The sequence below is a fragment of the Ochlerotatus camptorhynchus genome, unplaced genomic scaffold (assembly GCF_037179485.1).
Source record: "Ochlerotatus camptorhynchus isolate MF236.1 unplaced genomic scaffold, CSIRO-AGI_Acam_v1.1 ptg000094l, whole genome shotgun sequence".
NCBI classification, from domain to species: domain Eukaryota; kingdom Metazoa; phylum Arthropoda; class Insecta; order Diptera; family Culicidae; genus Ochlerotatus; species Ochlerotatus camptorhynchus.
Window position 1 is genome coordinate 1392616 of NW_027040584.1, and position 25997 is coordinate 1418612.

Here is a 25997-nt window from a genome sequence, read left to right on the forward strand (position 1 = left end):
GTCGGTGAACTTTGTCATCAAGCGGACAATGGACGGGTAATGGCGTTTAGCTTGTAAGGAGGCCATGTATTGTTCAGTTTACGACAGTGTAAGCATAAGGGGATATGAAGCTATGTAGATATACCCGCATAAACGCGAACCATCTCTTGACCTTACCGATAATGGTTATAAATTGTTTATGATCCCTGCTAAACTTTAACTGAAATGGTTATGGAACTTTACATGAACGTTTGTGTGATAAAGTTTTAACCAGTTAAATCCAAGGGGCGGAGGTGGCTGTCAAATACGAACAATCGTCGCCTACCTCGCATAACTGGTTCCAAACGTAAACAAGCCATAAGAAACCTACAGCGTTTGTTTACGTTTGGAACCAGTTTCATACAAGAATGATCAGTAGGCTGATTTGACAGCACGTTCCCCCCAGGTTAAATCTTGCTGATTTTGGACTTGATGAAAGATAAACAAACTTTCCAGCTAAGTAATGCTGCTGAATCTTCCAGCCATAGGCGTAGCCCTGGGGGCAAGACAGCTTTTTTATCATGAGTAAAATTTGAGTTGATTTTGAGCAACTCTGAGTAACTCGAGTTGCTCAACAAGCGAGGCACAGTAACACAGCAACCTTGTTGTGTTTATTCCCCAACTGTCAAAGAAAGATGTTCAACGGTGATACATATTCCTGAATTCTGCAGCTTCCCATTGTCGAAAGGTGAATCTTGATGAATGTGGGCGCTGAAGTGGAATAGCTGTATAAATAAAGAGAGAAAATGGTGGTTTACAGTGGATAACCATCCATAGGTAGATCCCATGACTGCTTCGTGCCAATCCTATGTAAGCCATTTTCATCCAAATTGTAACCGATGGTTCCAGAATGTGGGCTTGTGACTCTATCACAAGCGGACTCATAATTAACTGTATTACAAATTTGTAGAATGGTCGTCCTGAATCCAACTCTGCTTTTGGTCGCTCACTTTCCCATACCTTTCCATTCGCCTGCGGCATCACTCACTCTCATCAAACCGGGTGACAGCAGGCGCTCATGCGAAAACGACGGGTGAAATAAATATGTAAATACAGCAACATTTCGGGTCTGCTCGTATTTCGTGGTTTTTTGCGGGTAATTGCTTGGCATGCTAGCAGGAGTCAATTTAATTCTGTTCCAACCGCACTCGGGAATAGACTCAGTGCGCGACGTGCTAATTTTCCCAAAGGTTCGCTGAAAGGGCGAGGTAAAAATGTGTAGTGTGGTTTTTTAAATAGCGTGTTTTGTTGTAATTACAGATCTAGGGTTAGTCAAACGAAAAGTTAATAGTGTCAGTCGTGATTAAAAAATATCGTTAGTAAAAGGGGTTGGTAGTGTTAGCTGTAAAAATTAGTATTGAAAAAAATGTGTTCATATTGTTCTTAAATGTTAGGGTAGTTCGACCAATTGTCACCGCAAACTGACGGTTGACTGATACTGTGCAGTTAATCCTAAAACAAAAAGGTAAATTTACGTACATTTATTGTAAATTTGTGAAAAAAATGTATTGTATGGGTAAAAATGCGGTTGGTTTGGTTTGAAAAGGGGCAGGCTTACTAAATGTATATGGCGTGGTTCAAATATGCGTGGTTAGGTCCACAAAGGGCATTTTTCTTTATCTTTGGTAGCGATTGTCCTGGAGCGAGCACCATTTTGTCCGAGGTCAAAGGACAAGCCCGGCATAATTGGAGAGTCCATTTTGGAGAGGCCATTGTGGAAGGGCCACGTTGCAGCGGAAATTGCAACTCTCTATGCTGTTTGTGCTGCCACCGGCGAGAAATTGGCACAAGATACTGGTAGATAATTGCCAGTTACCAGAATCGGGCACATTAGTGATTCGCCAGAGTAACCACCATCCGTTTCACCTAGCGAGTAGAACTTGCTACTGTTTTTCAGTGAATGTAAAATACATAAACTGAAAAACAGTTGCAAGTTCTGCTCGATCTAGTTCGTGATGCATAAGAGATACGGATTTGAGTTGTTAACAATAGTAGCTAATAACAAAGCCTGCAAAAACTCCATGCATTATTTGGCGAAATTCTGTTGATGAAAAAAGTTAGGGACAAATGAATATAAATGAATGTCCGAAATGAATGCAGATGATTTTCCATGCCTGACCCAAACTAATAAATTTTAAATTTTAAGGTAAAATGTCAAATGGTAAACGTTAAATGATCAATGTAAAATGATAAATATAGTTGATCATAGATTGTTGAATATTGAATTTAAATTATAAATTTTTAATGTTTAAATTCAAAATGTAGCATTTAAAATGTTGAATTTTAAATCACAGATTTTAAAATGTTATTGATTTAATTGTTGCTATTTTTAATTTTTAATGCGTAATTTAAATTTTGAAATTTTTAATGATCAATTATAAATTTTACATTTGAAATTTTCATTTTTTAAATATTAATGTTAAAATTTTAATTTGTTTATTATTTGGGACTTAATTCGTAAAAAAGTTTTATAAAAACAATGTCAAATACCTCACAATATGGGTATTATTGGAATCGAGGTGACGTGTAGGGTCTAGGAATCCATCTCTGGCGACATTTTGAAATCCAATATGGTGGCTGCCGGTGTTTTAACGTTGATTTTTAAATTTTTCTTGGTAAATGTTAAATGTTGAATGCACTCCTGCATTGACTTCCAGATGTGCAAGTTAGTTTGAAGATAGAAATTTCACTAAAATTTCCTGTTATAGAGCTCCAGACTAAGGCACGCAATCCGGCACATCAAAAGAGCCACCACCCGGCCAAACCATCAGGAAGCTCTGGTCGCTCAACCTGGACTAGTTAAAACAGCATTACTGCTAATCCGCCTCTAAACTCAGTCCCCAAATACAAATTGCTATAAATTTGAAATGTTTTAATCGAATGAACGCAAACAAATGATGAATTGGGTTGTTTAGGGGTATTGAGGTAAATACATATTTGGTATCTGCAATTAAAATGGAACCGAAATCCAAAATTTCATCAAAATTGGTACGCTGGAACTATTTTAAATAAGTACGATTACATTTGCAAAAATCACCATCTTAGCGCCCCTTGGTGGGACTTTGTATGGAAATCGAGATGAATGTCTGCGGGATCGATAAAAATGTCGAAACATAGGAAAATCCACGAACCGCTCATTTTATCTGTCAAACTTTCATAGCGTATCAAAACAAACATAGTGTAGTACTAGAATTTCGACTAGAATGGGATACGTTAATCGATTTGCTTGGGACCAATAGGCTATTCAAGTAGGAGTCAAATTAAAACCGTTAGTTTCCACTAGAAATTCTCAGAGTGAGAGATGGGCGGAGAGAATGTTTTGAGCCAAATGAATTGTCAAAATCTCAGCCAATCGAACAATACCATTAGAATTTTTTCGAAGATTTCTTATTATTACTAGATTAAATTTGAGTATTGCAATCGAACAGAAGTTCAATCACCTTTGTGCATACTTTTTTTTATGGAAGAGAGGTACACGGAACCGGAAAAATACCCAAAATTAAGCTCTTTTCACTCATCTCCCATATTCCGTTCAATAAGCTATTTTTCAGTAAACCGCTTATAGTAGTTTACATTTGACTACGGCAAAAATAATTACTTACTCGTGAGTATTTTCTACCCTAAATTAAGTTCAACTAACTCAAACTTGAGAATATCTCATATACTCACTAGTAGCTTATTGAACGATAGTGTATGTATGTAATGTATGTATGTAAGGTAGCCACCATCCCTTCAAAGATCTTGTATTGTATGTAGCTCAACTTAATAGCAAGATCAATTTGAGCTACCGAACAATATCGCTGTATGAAGGGCCAAAAACGGAGGTGCGGACCCGTAAGCAGAGACACTTACACGAAATCCAGGGGAATTTAAGAATCTCCTTCCAACGATATGATCCAACAGATCGAATAACACAATTCGCAATACTTATTAAGCTTCCTACAGGATGGTTTGTACAAGGATGGCGCGTCAATCTCACTGAAACTGTTGAAGTAGAATTAACACCACCACAATCGAATCGGTAGGATAAAGAAAATGATAGTGTTTATTCCCTCCTAGACTTCGGTTGTCATACCACTCCATCGTCCAGTTCCAGGTTAAATGATACCCTGATGCTCCCTCCCAATCCAGTATTTATTTATATAACGAAAATATATGTAATGGAGAAATGAAATATATCAGAACATTAAATATGAAATAATGAATTTAAACCTATAAAGATAAATTAGTTGATAGTCTGCAATGAAAATAATAATTATTTTACATATAATAAGATGCAGCTCCATGTTTCCTCAGCTCACGATATCAAGTGGATGTAACACTTAAATTTCAAGGTTATATTAAGCAAATATATATTTTTATCTCTAATTACTAGTAATGTAAGGATGTAAATGTAAAGTGTAAAGTGTGATGTATAACTAACATGACTAACAATAGAATGGAATTACGAGAAAAATAAAGGAAATATTTCACGCGCTATGTTGCAAAGGAATCCATGACATCACGATGATTTCGAAGAGCTCCAATAGATATGCTGCCGCTACTTCTTCAACCGGTGTTAAAAACAGCACTCTTGCCTTTCGGTTCTCACACAGCAGTGCAAACCCCATCAACCGCGAAATACACTCTAGCTGCTCCAACTAGAGGGATCTCAGCAGAGAAAAAAAGGACTGCATCCACTTTCCATCACCAATCATTCGCGACGCCAGCTCCTCACCGGACGAATCAACTCACGGCCAACGCCGAAATCAGAACCAAAAACTCCAGCCACCGAAAACTCACGCGTCTAATAGCGGCCACGGCACACTTCGATTGCATTCCTGAAACACAACCTCAACGCACAAACACGACGATGACAACATTCGTCCGGGAGGCGAAACGCCAGCACGGACAAACAAAGGGAAGACAAAATGCACACACAGAACACGGCACGAGCTTAACTGCTAACGTTGAAAGCCAAACACGAACTGAGTAGCTTATTGAGACATTTACGTCAAAACGACGTACAGGAGACGCTGAGGTGTTTGTGATGATCGTTCGCCAAAAGCTGTCAGACCGGGAAGAAATTTGTTAACAAACACAAAAGTTTCACGATTTTTTGTTAAATTTAAATACATTAACTTGGAAAACTGCTTTATTCGCGTAGGAAATGTAGTGGGCTTCAACATGGTATGTATTCCCCCCCGTTTATATATGTGTTTTGATGGTAAAAATATTGTTTTTATTTCAGCTCAAATTGTCTGATATGGATGATCTGCATAATTGTGTTGTTCCGGGATGCAAAAACCGAAGTGGACCCGGATCTTCGACGCTGTTGTTTACAGTTCCAGCAAAAAATAATAAAGTGTTCAATAAGTGGTGCAGTTTCATCGTCCTCAGAGGGAGAAAATGGGAAAAAATCCCTTCCGGGGTATTGATTTTATCACATGTAAGTTGTAACAGATTTTAACCGAATGTTGTTTTTTTATCATGATGCTGTTTATATTGTAGATACACGCCGCAGACCCGTCACGGAATTTACCCGATTCACCGCCGTTTATCAAACAGGACGGGTATTGCTGCATTTCATCATGCCACAGTAAAGTGCTAAAGACCCTTCTCGGAAAACTCTGCGTCCGCTTCAACAATGGAAAAAGCTCTTCAAATGACGAAAGGTGATAGCACCGCTGGATTGAGAATTTGTCCTAAGCATTTTGAGCTAGATGATTTCGTCACCGGCAAGAACCCGTGAAGAAGCGTTTATTTATTCCATCGATAATCAATATTATCTTTCAGTTAAATCATTTTATCTGAAGCCTAACGCTATACCCATGTGAAGCGTCTGGTCAAATATCCTCGACGGCGCGTTCGTGAAGTGCAAGATGTTCCCGGGTACCTGAGAGAGCATTCCTATTTCGAGAACTGGTTTAAACCTAGAAGTAATCGCATCTGTTCTGTCTTTGGATGTATATTGCGAGCTGGAAATAATGTCCATCTGCATGGTTTTCCTAAGGACAAGGACAGGTACAAAGAATGGAAAAAAGTATTACGAAGTGGAAAAACACCGTCGTCAAATGCAAAAGTGTGCAGTAAGCATTTTGCTACATACGATTACGTTGTAGGTAAGTAAAATGTTTTATTCTTTTTATGGAAACGAGGACTAACATTGTACTTGCAGAGGTCATCAGTCCGTTTTGCACCCCAAGGAGCTGTCCTTTCACTTTTTGTGATTCCCCATGCCTGAACAGTGTCGGTGCACGACAAATACGACGCGTTTCCCGATCTAAATATATTGAATATGCTTTCAAATCATTGAGTTCTAGTAATTAACTCTAATATCGTCATCTGAAACTAATCCGGAAGAGAACTTTTGTAATTTGATAACAGCGCGTTTTCAAAACAATAAATTTACCACAAATTTGTATTTGTATTATTTGTATTTGTAATTTGTATTATACCAACATAGGAAATGCATCCATTTGCTTCAATCATGTTTTTCCTATCTGATTTGCCATTTTTACTCCAAATGAGCTTTATTTGATTAAAACTAAATGATTTTGTAATTAATCACGTTTTGTTGTTTTTGATATCATCCACATCCAGAGGGCCAGTCACTTCGAATGTATGGGAATGGTAGGAAACCATTTGGAAATACATGAACATTTTCAGTTTTTATTTATTATCGTCTTTATGGGCAATTTTAGATGCACAACAATTGCACGAGTACATTACTATGGTGATAAGGTAAACACTCGTTTATTTGTTTCCTTCTGTGAAAGCATGTTTAGTCACAAATCGTGGATTTTCTGATATTCTCCATATTGCAAAAATGGTTTTCCTACCACTGAATGGGCGACATCTCTCGGATCTTCAGTATAGCTACTACTCAAATCATATAATTAATTGATGAATCTAGGTTACAGTCGACCAGCAGATGGAAATGATGAGAAAACGAAAATGACGTTTTGCTACCTGTCAAATCGTATGGAATATTTTAGTACATCATCACTTTTGTGGTTTTGGATTTCAAACCTAGATGTCGCATGCACTGGTGCAGTTTCGCGTAGATTCATCAATTGCGTCCATTCACTCTCAAGAGGAATTCAAACAAACATCATCCATGTACTAGTTCATATTCCCGCGGATAGAGTTCGCATGTGTTGTCATAGTTTTGCTGCAAGATGCCAATTGATGAATCTACGCAAAACTGCACCAGTGCATGCGACACCTAGGTTTGAAATCCAAAACCACAAAAATGATGATGTACTAAAAAGTATTCCATACGATTTGACAGCTAGCAAAACGTCATTATCATTTTCACATCATTTCGATCTACTGGTCGATCGTAACGTAGATTCATCAATTGAACGATATTCATTCGGAATCTCTCGTTCCGTTTTTGACAACAACAAAAAGTGACAGTGGGATTCAAATTCAAAATTACCCAAAATTAAGTAAAAAGAACTTAAATTTAGGGTAATTTTTTTTTCTGTGTTATGAAGGAAATAAACAAACTGAGCCGCTGCCAGGAAGCAAGATTGTTATTGTTTTCAGGATCATGAATTTCTCTTCGTGCACTCAAAAAAAAAAAACTACAAGAGACAGCCTTATGGGGTTGTACGCAATGGTGAAGTAGGACTACGTCTTCTTCTTCTTATTCGCATTTCAAGCTTATTGCTTAGCGCATATTAGCTTATTGCGTGCTCTCAACTTAGTGTTCTTAATCCACTTCCAGAGCATTCGATGCCAATACCAATGCATGAATTTTTATATTGTGTGGCAAGCACAATGATACTCTATGCCCAGGGAAATCGAGACAATTTCCAACCCGAAAGATTCCCTCGACCGGACCGGGAATCGATCCCGCCGCCTCCAGCTTGGTATACGGGAAAAATCCGATCTCCGAAATGAGAAAAATGACCCATGATTTCATGAACACAGCGTATTTTCATGTTATAAAAATACACTGAAGTCGCTTTTTACGCGGTTTTTTTACACGGTTTTTTTTACGCGGTTTTTTTACGCGGATTTCGAAATCTACACGGTTTTTTTTACGCGGATTTTGGAATTTACGCGGTTTTTTTTACGTGGATTTTGGTTTTTTTTACGCGGATTTCACAATTTACGTGGTTTATCGTTATACACTAGAGTCGCTTTTTACGCGGTTTTTTTACACGGTCTTTTTTACGCGGATTCCGGAATTCACGCGGTTTTTTTTACGCGGGACGTATCACCCGCGTAAAAAGCGACTCCAGTGTACACCATGAATAATATTTATGATATCATGAGCAACTTTTGCGTAACGCAGCAAACATTCCCAAAATCATGAATCATCCGAGTTGAAACCATGAGCTAGATTCATGTGTTTAACTTTTAACCAAAAAATTCAAAAATAATAAGACCAACAATCAATACGAAACTAACGATTTTAAATTGGCTCACTACTTGACTAGCCTATTATTGTGGTTCCCGAGAAATTCTAGCAAAAGCTTGATTTGCTCAGCTGTCACTCTTTTGTGCGCAAGGGTATGTGACTGATAGTTGACTCGAACGAAATCTTATATTGCTTCAAAAATTGTCTTTAAATATTGACGTTACCCTTCTTAAAGCTTCAACTCGTTATTACCTATATGTATTTCGGGCCAGTGAATCATAATTTCACATAAAACAGTTGCAAATCAACAAATAAAAAAATTACTTGCAATCGTACATAGTCAACAACCCATCAGTTACCCTTCACCAAACAAAACAAAACAAACTGTCAACTCATTTTTCCTACACGCTAACTTGAAAGTACTCATTAATGAGTAAAAAAAGACTCATTTTGAAGAATGGGTAAAAAATTTACTCAAAATGAGTTAAGCCACTTTTCTTCAAAATGGGTCTTTTTCAACCATTAATGGGTACTTTCAAGTTAGCGTGTAGCGGCTTCATTTGATTTCTGCTGTGCCCGTTCGACGTCGGCTTTGAATCGCAGGTAAAATATTTTTCGTATCAATTCAAATGAAATGCATTTCATAATAAGTGTTTCTTTTTCAGATGTGCCATCATGCATATGTCTCCAACTTTTGTAGGACTGGAGGGACGGGAGGTTGACTACGAGGTAGAATTTCTGGAGGAGGAAGCAGAAGCAGAACCATCAAATGTGCAGCAGGCAAAACGATCGTTCCAGGATACACTGGATTCTGCTTCGCCCGGAAGCCCTGGAAGTGAAAGTGAACAAGCGGAGCCAAAACAAATATTTCGATTCCCAGCAACTGTATTCATCAGAAACTTCAAGGGCCACAAAAAAGGTCCTTCTGTGGGAAAAGTGCAAGTGAACTGTGAATCAGCTGAGGAGGTAATGCAAACTGTATGGGATTACTGTGAAAAGTTCATTCGCAGAGAGACCGTGTTTGAATCTTTCGCTGGTGGAGATGCTGATCAATTTACCGTGCACTGGAATGATGATTTGAACCCAGAAGTCGGCGATATGGATAAGTTCATCTCCTTCCAAGATAAAGCCTCGAAACGCACGTTTAAACCATTACAGTTGCTAGAAAAGCCAGACAAAATGCAGAAATTTCTGAACAGAGATATTAACGTGTTTGTGCACATTTATTCGGAGTCGGTGATCTCAGCCGCTATGTACGAAACACTGCGAGTGCAGCTGATAAAACCGGAGGAGCGTGACCGAGCAGGAGCAGCATCCAACCAGGCAAACAGTAATTTGTCCACTGAGTTGAAGGAACTCTACAAGCTATCCTACATTTCATCGGACATCAACTGGTCTGTATGGGCTTCGTACTTACTGACCAAAGACGCGCTTGAACGAGAGAAATTGAAGTTGCGAGGACCTCCCCAACATCTGATACATTTGTTCCAGACGGTTCCCTCATGCTCTCAAAACGTGCTGAATCACACTCGTCAGGACGTATGCATTGCCCAAAATGTTAATTCAGGGTATAAACAATTGTTGGATGACCTGCAAGCAGATTTGGACCAGCTTATGACATATGCTAAGGCGATGCAATTGCGCTTGACCGCATTGCAAACGATGCAGGCAACTAACACTTCATTGCTAGCAGATGTGTCTGGCAGTATTGCTGTATCTGAAGATAGCTTTGGGCAGAAACTCGCCGAGGAAGTGACCGACTGCTTGGATGTCGACCATCAATAACGATTTGCTGATCCTGATTCCGAACGATTCCATACGCATTCGGGACGACCAACTGATTGAAGCTGTTGCTTATTGAACATCTCTTTGTTTTGAGTTTATGAAATAAAAAAAGGTGAACAACATTTGATTATTAGATTTATTGTTTATTAATCCTTATTACGTACATTCTCAAATCCCAATGATTCGATATTTTGACTTAGTCCGTTTGCCGAATTGAATTTCTCACCTGGCAGATATCCGCATTTGCGGAATACACGAGTGCAGTTAAAGTTCGTGAATGTATTTAACGTCGCAGAAATGGTTGTTGTGAGATCCGAAGAGCTATTTTCTACGTAGACACGTTGTAGTTTTTTCTTGCAGTATCCAAAAATATACTCGATTGGATTGAAAAACGGTGTATACGGAGGCAAAAAGATAACATGGATTCCCAATGACCGGAGGTACTCAACTATTCGTCGATGGCAGTGAATTAACCGAATTAACTCCAGGGTGTCGATAAACTTCTCCACTGTTGGCAAAGCTACGACAACATTCAAAGAACTTTGCCCTCGTGAAAGTTCCTTCCGTCAAGTACGTGTTCTTCATTCCTGTCTGGCCCAAGAAGCAGAGTAAGGATACTCTGGCTTTGCGGTTGAATTCACCCCTGTAAATCAATTTTTCGCCGACCTTGGCGTAGCCTCGATTCCGCAACATACCTCTGTTGTCGATCGATACTTCGTCCAAAAAGATAAGGTGATGTAGGTCCCAGTTTATTGCAGCCAGCTCATTGACGAAATGACAAATCTGAGATTCTTGAACCTGGATCGCCCGACGCTCTAGAACTTTCCACGTATATCCTTGCTCGTGTAGTATTCTGGAAACAGAGGACGTACTGATGGAGCAGTTGAAAGTTTTCTCAAAACTATCCCTGGCCTCATCTAAGAATAATGTCGGATTTTCTTTAAACTGTTCGATTAACCACCGTCGTTTCTCTGCTCCACACTGCAAGGACACTTTTCTTCTCTCTTTGCGAGCCACCAATCCACTTTCGCGATAACGTTTTATCTAACGGCCAAGTACCTCTTCTTTAATTCGATACATTTTGTCAATGTTATGGAAAGTATGGATTTGGAAACTGTTATGAATAGAACAAACTCGGAAAATTTGCTGTTCGATACGGATTTTTTTGACGTTTGTTTGTTTACATATTCATCAAGATAGCTGGCGCACAACCCGGCGCGCAACTGATCGGCGCATAAGTTGTTGGGCATTATGTGGATTTTTCTTAAGAATCACAATACACCATGAATAATATTTATGATATCATGAGCAACTTTTGCGTAACGCAGCAAACATTCCCAAAATCATGAATCATCCGAGTTGAAATCATGAGCTAAATTCATGGGTTTAACTTTTAACCAAAAAATGCAAAAAGAATAAGACTGCATCAGCATCAGACTGGATTCGAACCAAGAACCTTGAGAACATCAAACCCATGCTTTAACCACTAGACTATCAGTACTTGTATAAGATGGAAGACAAAAGACGTATAAGAGATATCTATGTAGTGCGATTTATGAACACGGTTTGCCAAGTACGTGTAACGCTTGTAGCGGTCTTGATTCCACTGCATTATGAAATCATGAATTTCCATGACGAAATCATGCTTCATTTTTACGATTTCATGGGATGGCAAGTTTTTTCATTTCATGATTTTTTATTCATGAAAATGGAATCGGATTTGTTTCCGTGTAATACCGTGCCTTTACTGACTAGGCTATGAGGCCCCTCGTAGGACTACGTGGTCTTGTATAATAAATCTTATTTGTTAACTGCAGCAGGAACTTGTGTTTTGTGTAGGAATTTGAGCGGGGTTCTCTCTGTTTATACTATTTAGTATGACAAACTTGACATAGATGGCCCACAGTAGCTCACGAAGAGCTACTGATTCCGATCAATAGCGGTGGAGCTTCTTCCTCTTTCTATGGATGCTCATGAGGGCTGCAGCTCGCTGCTTGCAGGCAGCCTTTCATTGTGTACTGGGGAACACCACCACTAACCTTGCGGTGATTGATTAAACACCGTTTGGTGAGACCGGATGGAATTCAACTTTAAAATCTGTGTTAGGGAAATCGCTTTTCACAGGCAATCAGTGATAATTTTAATTACCAAAGCAACAGTTGCACATTCGTGCAATTTTCAGTAGTGACATCGATAAGGTCTTTAATTTAACAGATGCGTAGAAATATATCTGATCGATTGGTAATAAAATGGTTGAAATTGGTCCAGGGGCAGCTGAGTTATTAACGTTCAAAATCTTTCATAATTTTGTTACATGTTCCATTTTCGGTTTTCACAAAGTGTACCCCCATATAGAAATCACAGACGTAGTCCTACGTCAAAATTCCACACATTTTTATTGACGAATTTCCATGTGAAATTCCACATGTTTTTCACGTGACCACACATAAACAGAATCCACTCAGAAGTACACATGAAATGTGTCAAATGAATAGTATGTGTGGTCACAAATGGCTTTTATGTGTCCGACACATAGATATCATTTGTTGATCACATTGCAAAAACTCATGTGTGGGACACATAAAAACAATCTTTGATATTTTCTTAGTGTACAATGATCCGAGAACGTATTTTTTGTAGTGAGATAATATCATAGACTAACACCAACAATCAATACGAAACTAACGATTTTAAATTGACTCACTGCTTGACTAGCCTATTGGTCCCAAGCAAACGATTAACGTACCCCATTCTAGTCGAAATTCTAGTACTACGCAATGTTTGTTTTGATTCGCTATGAAAGTTTGACAGATGACGAACCCCTCGTGGATTTTCCTATGTTTCGAGGGGTGAATCGATTAGCTTGGGACCGAAGATGGTACCAGAGGTGAGCCAAAAAGTTGAGCACGTTTCTTCGGGACCTACTAGTCTTAGAGTTACCTCTATGCTAACACTCAGACCAGGTGGTCCCAAAGAAACATACTCAATCTTTTGGGTCAGGAAATACCAGACCTTCGGTCCCAAGATAATTGAAGCACCTCTCGAAACATAGGAAAATCCACGAACCACTCATTAAACTCTGTCAATTTTACAAGGTGAATCAAAACAAACACAAACTTCGACAGATTCTAGTACGAGAATGGGGTACGCTTATAGATGTATTGGGGTCAATGGGCTAGTCAAGTAATGAGCCAATTTAAAATCGTTAGTTTCGTATTGATTGTTTAGTGATAAATCGTGGTGTAATTTTGATTGGAGTTTCGTTTATTTATTAAGTTAAACGGGCAGCGGAAAAAAGTTGCTGTATTTTGCTGAAACGATGGATCATCATGCATACGACCACGCTTTATGCACTGCCTCGTTCTGACAACGGTTCATGAATGATGTATTATTTTCTCGACCCCGCTCAAGACGAATTATCCCGGACTCCACCGAAGCGTAAATCAGTGATGAATAATCAATAATATGATTTTACACAATTTTTCACTGAAAAGGAAATCAACTATTCATAAACTATGCGAAATGTTCCCTGGATCTCGACAGAAGATTATCGAGCTCTGGGATGTAATGCATTTATTCTCTCATCGATTCCGGTTTAAACATTTCGGATTGATTGGATGTGGAAATTTTCCCAAGCCGTGCTTTGAAATTCTCTGATACCGTGAATTTTTGAAGATTAACCGGACAAGGGAAATTCTAGATGAACTTTTCAAAAGGTCATATCTGCTTTGATTGGCTCTCTTCTCTTTTGATAACCATGGCTTCACGAAGAGATGTCGCGCTATTTTTGCCGCACAGTTTGATAAAGAAGGTTCCCATTTTGCATCGCGAACATCAAACACATCAAAGAATGTTTTTTCAGCTGAGTTATTGAATAAAGAGAAAATCGATGAAAGCAGATAGGACGTCTTGAAATGTTAATTGAGAATTGGGCCCGTCAGGAGTATTAAGGATATGAATAGTTTGTAATCTTTTTTGATTCCATCACAATTCAATACGCATTTCGCTGGAAATTTATTGTGACCAAAGGCGCTTGCTTTGCTACTACATTCGTTTCCTTCATGGTCCTCGTTGATACGATACGACCATGTGCACCGTACCAATATTGCTAAGGGGCAGTGTGTTTTTTTTTTCGATCGAAAAAAAAACGAATTTTATTACATCCGATTGAAATCAGAGAATTCTGCCACACATGTCAACGAGTCCATCAAACAATTCCAATGCTCATAATACGATGCACCAACGATGTGTGTGTGCATGTAATCTGTAGATACCTAGTAGACTGGACTAACCGGAAAATTTCCCCTTTGCACTATAGCTGAAAACCACGACTGCTTTGAACTCCAACCGACCTTGCTATTGTTTGATTGCAATATTGCATTTTTACGGCACATTTTATTTGATACCGACAAGAGAATCAGTATTGCGTTTTCGTTATTTCAAATACAATCTAGTGACAGACAAATCGTTATTTTATTTCTATTTGTATTTGAGCTCACCGACCCTAGGTTCATTCGAATGGTTTTATTTGAATGTAGAAAATTATTGTACTAACCCTGTACCAACATTCAATATACGCTTGATTGGTTAGCAGCCGATCAACGCGAGGATGTGCAAGCTGAGGATTAAGGGCCGTTTCTTCAACTACAGCATCATCAACGTGCACTGCCCACACGAAGGGAGACCCGACGACGAGAAAGAAGCGTTCTATGCGCAGCTGGAGCAGGTGTACGACGGCTGTTCGCAACGGGACGTCAAAATCGTCATCGGCAACATGAACGCTCAGGTAGGACGGGAGGCAATGTACAGACCGGCAATCGGGCCTAATAGCCTGCATGCCGTACGGAACGACCATGGCCAACGATGCGTGAACTTTGCAGCCTCCCGTGGCATGGTAGTCCAAAGTATCCTTTTCCCCCGCTAGGATATCCACAAAGCCACCTGACCAACACACAGAAAACCAAATCGATCTCGTTCTAATCGACGGGAAATTCTTCTACGACATTATCAACGTCCGCACGTAGCGCAGTGCTAACACAGGTTTGGACCTCTACTTAGTTGCAGTATGCATGCGCTCAAAAATCTCGACGGTTCATAACACCCGTCAAAGTCGAACGCCGCGACGCAACCTTGAGACGCCGGAGTTGCCCAGGATTACGCGCATCAGTTGGAAGTTGCATTAACCACGGAATAGCAGCATGCAGGGTGTCGACTCAAAGTCGAAAATAAAATTCCCTGACTTTCCCTGACTTTCCAGTCGGTTTTCAGAAATATTCCAGTCATCAAAACTTCGTTATTTTAACCTAAGAAGCTACAACGTGATGTGCTTTATTATACCGTAGTGTAAATTAAGGTTAGTTTAAAATGAGCAGCAGGGTAAGTTTTCGAAGATATCAAGAATAGCATACTCATGGCACGTACTACAGAACATGATACTAATATAATTTTTACAGAACATATGACCGACTACCTACGAAGGATGTGAATAGGCCTAGGGCTATAAATACATATTATAGTATAATAATGAATAACTACTGCTTACAACTAGGCTCACTATTCATTACTAAGTAATAACAACAAATAGGAATATTGAATCAATGTCACCAAGCTCTCAATTTGTGTTCATAATTTCTGTCTGTCTAATTTGTGTCTGAACGTAGCATTAGCCATCAGCAGCCACCGTTTTTAACATCTGGGTAGGAGCTGACGTTTTGTTTTTCTGGACGCCTTGAATAAATTTTCGTATTTGCGGAGTAATTTTGATTGCCCTCTGCAGGGCTGATAGCGATCACTGCTGTCAGAAATAGTGATTTTAGTAACCATGTTGAATAAATAAGTGACCAAATAGTGACTTAAAGTCGTAAAAATAGTGACTAAAAAGTGACCTAAGAGAAGGTACATCAAATAAATGTTTGATGTTTTAGACTTATTAAATTATTATCTCATAAACACTTATGTACGATATGAACCTTTAAAGCGACATATTCAATAGAAACTTTATAACCAAACCCACAGTGTCTATTAATTTCCAAATTCTGGAAAACCGGGAATCTTCAAGACATTTTTTGTTTTCCCTAAAATACCTGGAAGTCTCAAAGAATTTGAAAAATTTCTTACTAAGGAAAATTTAAAGAAAATAATTAATTTTAAAATACAATCATTTATTTTTGACGTAGAACTACGTCTTTGTCGACTATACTGGGGTGCAAATCAAAAAATATGTTTGGTGAGATAGTGTTAGGTTTTGAACACTTGTAGTTTTGCAATTTACAGATGAAATTAAAATCCATATACGCCAATCGATAGGATATTACATTACGAATCTGCTGCAATAAATATTTTCCCAATTTTCTGTAATAAAACTTTTGAAAAACGTACAAATAATAATTTTACACTGTTTTCATGAAATAAACTATTTTCCCAAACCCAGGCGTCGTAATCGAGTACCACTTGGTTACACATCGTTCTGAAAAGATATAAAACACTGTCTTGCTTCTGCTCATTGCCGCGATCATATCGACAGTCGATCGTTTGCACTTCACTCATTCAGTCCAGTTGATGTACATTTATGGTTCCAACTGAGGCTCGAATAGTGTAGTAGTCAAGCAGTTTAGTCCGGTTTTGGCTCGCTCAGTCGAGTTGTTCGAGTTGCGCGTTCGTGTCGTAGTGCCGGTTGCATCGTGTGATGGGAAGGCAGCGCTCCGGAGCAAGCTCCGTGAGAAAGTGGAGAATAATGGTGAAGGTAGCTCGTGCGTACCTATCACAAATAGGTACGCTACTCTTTCCACCGATGTTGGGAATGCCCTAGCAGCGGAAGTGAAGCGGACGAAGAAAAGGAAGAAGAATCAGGGCCAGTCCGATGGTGCGAGTGGCCGTGACACCATGACGAACGTCAGCGACATCGGTGAATTCGGCGGTACCGTCGATCATGAAAATTCTGCCGTCCCGAGTACGGCAAAAGTCAAGCTTCCTCCACTGGTGGTGATGAAAGTGCCACTCAACACGCTCATTAGCGATCTCACATCGCTGGGCGTTGCAGCTGAATTCAAGCTGAGCAGGATCGGCACCAAGGTGATGCTGCGTACCAAAGCGGAGTACGAAGCAACCGTGAAGTACCTGAAGGAATCCAGGGCGGAATACTTCACACATGACATCCCCGGTGAGAAGCCCTTCAAGGTAGTCATCAGGGGCTTACCGAACTTCAACCCCAAGTCGATCGAAGAAGAACTTAAGGACCGTTACAAGCTAGCCCCAATCGCAGTCTTCCGGATGACGAGGAGAGACGAAAACGTGAAAACGTACCCGGATTGCCTTTTCCTGGTTCATTTCTAGAAGGGAACGGTGACGCTCAATGCGTTGAAGGCCATCCGCTCCATCAACTTCATCATTGTTCAATGGGAGCCATACCGTGGCGGCCGTCACGACGTCACCCAGTGTCAGCGTTGCCTGAATTTCGGGCATGGCACCCGAAACTGCTACATCAATCCGCGCTGTGGCAAATGCGCCCAAAATCATGTTTCCTCTGAGTGCGTTGTCGACGAGTCGGAAACGTGCAAATGCACCAACTGTGGTGAAGCTCATCAAGGGTCCGACAAACAGTGTCCCAAACGCGAGGATTTCAAGCGGATCCGAAAGCAAGCGTCCACAAGAAGCCAACCAGGACGGAAGAAGGAAAACACTCCGGCATTCAGGGTGGAGGACTTCCCGCCTCTTCGTGGTACGCAACACGGTCAAGCAAATCCACGGGTGCAATCCGGCCCCCGTCAAGAAACGTCTGGTGCCTCAGCTGGACAAAGCTCTCCATCCCCCCCCTGGATTCTGGAGACAACCAGAAGCACAAAACACCAATCCCGATCTCTTCTCTGCGGATGAGCTGATGAAGATTTTCGTCGACATGACCAGCGCTCTTCGTCAGTGCCGCAACAAACCCGAACAGATCCAAGTGCTCGGTAAGTTTATCATTCGTTATGGCGTCTAAACCGTTAACTATAGTCACGTGGAACGCTTGCTCTGTACGAGCCAAAAAGTTCGAGCTTGCTGACTTCCTCCGCAAGCATAGTATCGACGTGGGCCTCCTATCAGAGACCCATCTAAAGTCCGGCGACAGCTTCTGGTTGCCTGACCACAACATTATTCGGCTTGATCGCACCAGCTCCAGGGGGGGTGGTGTTGCGGTCGTCGTCAAGAAATTAATAAAATACCACACTCTGTCTCATATCCGCACCTCTATCATCGAGGCCCTTGGTGTGGAGGTGGAGTCGTCGACTGGATACGTCCAGTTCATCGCCGTCTACTGCCCTCGACAGTGTGCCGCCAACAGTGGACTAGCGGCTAAATTCAAAAAAGATCTGTCCACCATCACCCGTACCGGTTCCCGCTTCGTAGTTGGAGGAGATCTGAATGCTCGCCATGAGGCCTGGCGGAACTACCAGCAGAATAACAACGGTCGTCTGCTGTTCGACCACTCACAGCATGGGCTGTACTCCGTTTGGTTTTCGGATGAACCAACATTTATCTCACCGGCTGGCAACCCATCGACGCTAGACCTGTTCCTGACAAATATCGGCTTGTCCAAGCCGGTGGCATTGAACGAACTCAGCTCCGACCACCAACCGGTGGTGGCTGAACTGGGCTGCAACGTGGCTCCTGCTTCAAGCCTGCGCAAGGACTACCATCGCGTAAACTGGGCCCAGTTTGGACGCGTGGTAGACAGGCACATCATCGACAACCCGTCGCTTGACACCGTGGAGGACATCGACCGAGCGTTGGAGAGACTCCACCAAGCCATAACCGTGGCTGACGAGGCGTGCGTCCGACGAGTTCCTGTGAGGGGTAAGTTTATTGCCATTGATTCCCACACCCAATTACTGATTCGCTTGAGAAATGTGCGTAGACGCCAGTTCCAGAGAACCGGAGATCTAGCGAGGAGACGTGAAATGGCCGATCTGAACAAGGAGATTGCTTCCAGAATGGTCTCACTCCAGAACGAAAGTTTCGGGCGGCTTGTCCAGAATCTGGATGACCGCTCCAGACCATTCTGGAAGGTAGCTAAGGTCCTAAAGACGCACCCCAAACCCATTCCTCCACTCAAAGATGAAAATGATGACGATCGGCTCATAATCACCCCTCAGGAGAAAGCAAATGCGATTGGTGAGCATATTGCCAAATCGCACTTGCTTGGCTTCGACATCCAAAGTCCGCTCGAAGTTCAGGTTGAGCAATGCGTACTCAACCTTGATTCCTCCCCTTGTGCCATCCCCCCGGAGGATAGAATCACAGTGGAACAGATTTGCTCAACGCTGAAATGCACCAAAAACATGAAGGCCCCCGGGTTTGACGGAATATTCAACCTAGTATTGAAAAATCTCAGCATGAAGGTTCACTCTCTGCTGGCTGCTGTCTTCAACAGATGCTTGGAACTGCACTACTTTCCAAGTATCTGGAAGACAGCGAGAATCATACCTATCCGCAAACCCGGGAAGGACCCAACGCTAGTTTCAAGCTACAGACCAATCAGCCTCCTTTCAGTGCTGAGCAAATTGTTCGAGAAACTCATTCTCAATCGTTTGCTCAAGTTTGTCGAGGAACACAACATTCTCCTACCGGAACAGTTCGGGTTCAGGAAGGGGCACTCCACAAATCATCAGCTAGTACGGGTGATGAATAACATCTGAAGTAACAAGGCTGTATCCAAGTCTACAGCCATGGCATTGTTAGACGTTGAGAAAGCGTTTGATAATGTCTGGCACAATGGGCTTGTATACAAGCTTTGTAACTTCAACTTTCCTTTGCATCTTGTTAAAATCACCCGTAACTACCTTCAGCAAAGGTCGTTCAGGGTATCGTTGAATGGTTGCAATTCAAGCACATTTTCCATCCCAGCAGGTGTTCCGCAAGGAAGTCTGTTGGGCCCTTTGCTATACAGCATCTACACTTCCGACATTCCTCCCTTGGGTAACGGTTGCGTGTTATTTCTGTTCGCAGATGATACTGCTATAACCGTCAAGGGAAGGATGCCTCGTGAAATAACAAACAAGCTTCAACGATGCCTTGACGCCTTTGCTGATTATGCCACCACGTGGAAAATCAAAATCAATGCTTCCAAAACCCAAACAATAATGTTCCTCCATCGGCAATCTCCCAAACTAAAACCAGCTCCCTCTTGTACTGTAATCATGGATGGCACAAGGGTTGAGTGGTCCGCCGAAGTAACCTATCTCGGGATGTTGTTTGACGAAAAACTCCTATTCCGCTCGCATGTGGAGAAAACCGTAGTCAAGTGTTCCGCCTTGGTTAGGAGTCTGTATCCGCTGATTTGCCGCAGATCCCGCCTCTCAAGGGTGAACAAACTGGCCGTCTACAAACAAATCATTGCACCTGCGATCCTCTACGCAGCTCCGGTGTGGGAATCATGTGCACAGACTCACAGGAACAAAATTCAGGTAGCTCAGAATAGAGTGCTGAGGATGGTTCTTGATCGTCTTGATCGTTTCGACACTAGAATAACAAATTTACATGAAGAGGCAGGCATTGCCAAAATAGATTCCAAAATTATCGAAATTAAGTTTAAATTTGCACAAAAATGTAATTTATCAGAACATGCTTTGATAAGCAATTTGTATATAGTAGGTTAGGTGTACATAGTAGTTGTAGGTTAGTTGTAGTTGTAAATAGTAGTTATAAGTAGTCTCCTTTTTCCAATTCAAATCAAACCAATCCCACCAAGGTGGTCATACTTTAAAATAGACCTGATAGGACTAGGAACTGTAAATAATAATTAAAATCTGAAATGTACTAAAGTTGAAAAGACGCATCTGTGTCACTTAAAAAATTCATACATGTAAACCACACAATCACAAGAAATAAAGATCATTTAAATGGCAAAAAAAAATGGCAAAATGCTCATTGCCGCTTTGGACGGCGTGGCGTTTTATCCACGGCCCGTACAAATTAAAAAAATAAATGTATGAAATAATCTCATAAACATAAAAAACGGTGGGAAATCCTGTCAGGGGCGGGGCTTAGAAAGTACTTTTTGTGAAGAATATGTAAAAAAGGAGAGACTTCAAATGTATTTTTGTGCAAAATATGTAAAGAAGAAGGGACGTCGGATGTTAACCTAAATGCATATTCCCTGTATCATAGAGAAAGAAGATCTATCTACTGTTTCCAATTAGCGCAATTACTCAGGAGTGCTTGTGTGATGACGAACCCGCCGATGACTTTTTCACCAAACACACATTTTTCATGTCCATATGTTATATTCATAGAAAAAAACACGGCATACATTTAGACGCAGTGCAAAAATGCCATGAATAGGTTCAACCAAAATCCATTATCCTACCATTTAGTGCACATTGATCACAGCAAAATAGCTCAACGTTGATCAATCCAAGGTAGTTATGTAGGGAAAATTCTGTCAATTCTTAACTATTGCATTCAATATACATACATTATCTTATCTTATATTATTGTCTGATTATGCTAACATGAATTTTCGCGAGTTTTGAACTATAACTGAAACATTGAAATACTTGAAAAATTTAAGATAAAGTATAATAATCAAAAATGCATGACATACATCAAATTTGCGTAGTTCTACGTCATACTGCGGTCGTGTCTAGGACACAACACTTTAATTTTTTCTTGATATTTTCATTCACACTTAGAACTTTTAAGATTCACAGTGGATTAATCTTCAGTAAGAAATAAATTTAAACAAATATTTTTTTTTTGGTTTCTGAAGACCACTGTCTTTCTGTAACGTTTCCGAAATTTTTCTAAATTTATGGAACTTTTGTGCTCCCGAAATTTTCATGGAATTAGAACGAAATAATTAATATATTTCTATGATTTTCACTGAAGTTCTCAAGCTTTTTCTGAAGTTCATAAAACTTCCCTTAAAATATCGGTACTAATTTAAAACTTCTTCAATAGTCTAGACTTTCTTGGTGTCTAAGTCTAAACGATTACTGAATTTCTTTAAAGTTATCTAGACTACCCTGAATTTATCAGTATTTTTTAAGAACCCGCAACTTTTCTGAAATAAATGTATGTGCCTTGTAGTTTCGACAATGGTCCTTTAGTATTATAACCATTATTAACACTCGCTTTTCCCTGAACTTATCGATGCTACCCTGAAGTTCTATAAATTTGTTTAATAATCCAGCAAATTTTCTGATACATATTCATAATTCCCTGACGCTTCTGACGTTTTAGGATCAATCATAGAATTCTTGGAATACCCTATAATTCCACGAACTCCTTGTAAGTTGCTGCAAATTTGCTGAAGTTAATGGGATTATTCTGAAGCTATTTATCTGATCATCCTCGAAGTACTCGGAACTTCGCTGAATATCATTTAACTATCTAGAAATATCTAAATTTAGTTCTCTGGAATTTCTAGAATATATCACTGCTTGCCAAAAGTTCTCGCTTTTTTATTAGTGGAACTTCGTTTATGTTCTCTAACCAACTAAGCTAAATTTTCACATTTTTTAAGTTCTTGAAATCTCCCCCTAGTAGCACACTTGTCACAAACCGGTTGAGGTAACTTCTATAGGACTCATTTTAGTCACAATCAAGTTGCTGCAACTTCGTGTGACAGATTTGTGCTACTTGGGTCCATGATATAACACCCTTAAAATATTCTCACGTTTTCCGGATGTTCGGCTACCAGCCTCTGAAAAGCAGCACTATTTTCCAACCATCGGTGACCGCAAAACTTTAACGGGAATATGGTAGATCAAGAATACATCGTGATAAACGCTCGTCTTGCTGGTACATCTTTGAAGATATTGTAGATACCACGCAAATATTGGACAACATCCCAACTGATACTGCGAACACTATCCTTGAATGCATTATGAAGCATGAAGCATGATTGACCGCCCACGGTTGCTGCTCTGTTATTACCAGATCAGCTGCAATTACACAGAGAACCAACAGATGATGTTTGGGACTAACATTCATCCTCAATGTGTAAGAACTGGAGATCTAATATTTAGCAATACCAGCGCCGGCCGTGTCCAAATGCAGGTCAACTAGGGAATGGGAAGGAATGTGTGGACGTGGCACTCGCTGTGAAGGGAACCGAGGAATCTTCTGCGCATCCACGAGAAATCACTGGGATGTTGGATGTGGGGGAAAGGTTGCACGCACACTCAGGGATCGTTTTTGGTAGAGCGATTATAACACACACACACACACACACACACACACACACACACACACACACACACACACACACACACACACACACACACACACACGCGCGCACTCATCCAATTTCTATTTTTAGATCAGGACTTACACTGTGGTAAGTGTGATGCGATCGGTGTTAAAGAAGAATTTGTTTTCATTAATCTAGTGGGTATATAATAAGGCAAAGTGAAAAATTGTAAGGAAGGGGACGGACCTGGGATTGAACTCCCGACCTTCTGCTCAGTAAGCAGAAACGGTAACCACTGAGCTACCGAGCCGTCGCCACTATCCTTGAATGCATTATGCAAAATAAACAGCCCACAGCTTCCCAGATCTATCAGCTTCTCGCCACCTTTTTCTACCTCTAGCTTCAATTCACATTGGGCCCATCCATGGATACTTGCAGCAACCGGCAAGGGCGTCCATAAACGCAGCGAGTAGATCTGATGCCCGGGATCTTCCCAAAAACATTGACGTCATGCATTGATAAAATTTCAAAGATTGTTATTTGAGTTTCACACATGATTTTTTGCAATGTGATCAACATAATTTTTTTCCCTGACCTACACTAAAATTCCCTGACATTCCCTGACTTTCCAGATCATAAATAGAATTCCCTGACATTCCAGGTTTTTCTAGGTAGTCGACACCCTGAGCATGGCGCAGCTACTCTTGAAGATGGCTGGAGGGACATCCGTTCCGTCATAAGTAGTACAGCTGCAGCGGCATTAGGTACTGCGATCCCGGACCGAACAAATGACTGGTTTGACGGCGAATGCAAGCTGTTAGTAGAGGAGAAGAATTCAGCACGGGCGAGAATGCTGCAACACCGCACGAGATTGAATGTGGAACGTTACAGACAAGCGCGGAACAGACAAAACTCGGTTTTCCTAAAGCGCCCATTACACACGTCAATATATTGACAATAAATTGACATACTGACAATATTATTGAAAAGGTGATATTGATGATGATGATTGATGACAAGTATTGACGAAAAGCTGATTTTCATTTCACTTTGTCAATACTCAGAATATATTGACAAAAAAAAAAACAGTCAATTCTATCAATATCATCAATATACGAATATTGACAACATCAATGAAGCCTCAATGTATTAAAGTCAATATTACTTGTCTTAATTTCCCCACACAAGAAACATGGATCAGCGGGTCAAAAGAGAAACGTCGTTGCTGGACCTATGGACTGAAAAAAGTTTTCATATAGTTTCCATTGGGAACGCACATGATATTTTTCCAATAACAAAATTAATGATTTTTATCTGAAATTGAAATAACGTTCATACGATCACATGAATTGTATATGACAAATCACATAAACTTCATTGGACACATAAGGTTCATGTGATTTTGTGATGCGATTCCCAATTATGAGATCACATGAAAGTTAAGTGAAATTCTAATGGATATTTTCCATTGGAAATGTGATTTATTTTATGAGTAGGAAAATACTAACTACACACTGAATTCGGATAGCCTGAGTCGGTAAAATTTTACCCGGTTTTTGAACTACTGAAAAAGTCGGTAAAATTTCAAATTACCATCACTCGTAAGAAATCAATAAAATCGACACATTATCATTGAACGGTTTTAAATAGGTCCGTACAATTTCGTAATAAATTTCAAAATTGTTGAATTGGTTGGTACTAGAAATACTCAGAGGAAGAGATGGGCGGAGAGAATGTTTTGAGCCAAATGAACTGTCAAAATCTGAGCCAATCGAACATTCCCATTAGAATTTTTCCGAGGATTTCTTATTCTTTCTAGAATAAATTTGAAAGTATTGCAATCGAACAGAAATTCAATCCCCTTTATGTTTTGTGTGCTTCTCAAATTCAACTAGGTTTTGGAACGAAAAACAATACAAAATGATCTTCGTTGGTTAATGAATGGCACCAAGAAATGTGCAAAATATTGCGATGCAATCAATTATTATTTTGCATGTAGATCGAATCAAAAATAAAAGTCATTTGAAATGCTAGCTTCTAGCAAGGGTTGCAAGATAATTTAGGAACAAATCCTTGCTACCGTATTGTATTTTGTTTTCTCCGCCTATCACACCCTCTGAGTATTTCTAGTTGGTACTATCCTTTCACTCCACTGAAAGTTTCTTACTCCAATAAGAAACTGTCAATGTTTGTTAGAAGAGATGATTTCTCGACGGTTCCGTCAACGCCAATATCAAATGTTGTAACTTTTTGACAGGACACAGAAAATACACAGGACAACATGATAACAAATTAATGGAATTGAATCAAATCGATTTTCGACTGCGTGGAATTACCACTCGTGTTGAATAACCCACGTTCATGGTATGCAGTTTCCCATAAATAAATATTATGCTGATGTTTTGGTAAACATTCCTAAAGGAAAAACTTGCATATATTATTGACTTTGCGTTACGTGTAGGCATGTAAAAAAAAACAAAATTACATGATTATGCTTGTGATTTTGTAGAAAATGAACATCGATATAGACGAAGCCTGGGTAGTGATTGGCGACTGTAAAAGGATACTTTTTTTATTTAGTTTGATATCCATTTTATATCACACACGAAGATTTAAACAAAATGCCAACACTGCATACGTGAAGGTGCATTGTGAGTCAGTCGGTCTAAA

The 25997-nt window shown here is 40.1% G+C and overlaps 2 protein-coding genes across 2 annotated transcripts in view; one reads left to right on the forward strand and one right to left on the reverse strand.

The window, feature by feature from the left end:
• The window catches only part of LOC135698749 (putative tyramine receptor 2), a 231534-nt gene that overhangs the window by 22056 nt on the left and 183481 nt on the right, over positions 1–25997 (reverse strand). The gene's annotated exons all lie outside the window — the stretch shown is intronic.
• On the forward strand, positions 29–10240 carry LOC135698780 (uncharacterized). Its single transcript, XM_065218917.1, has 2 exons — positions 29–36; positions 9037–10240. The coding sequence occupies exons 1-2, from the start codon at positions 29–31 to the stop codon at positions 10154–10156; spliced, it is 1128 nt and encodes a 375-aa protein (XP_065074989.1). The 3' UTR covers positions 10157–10240.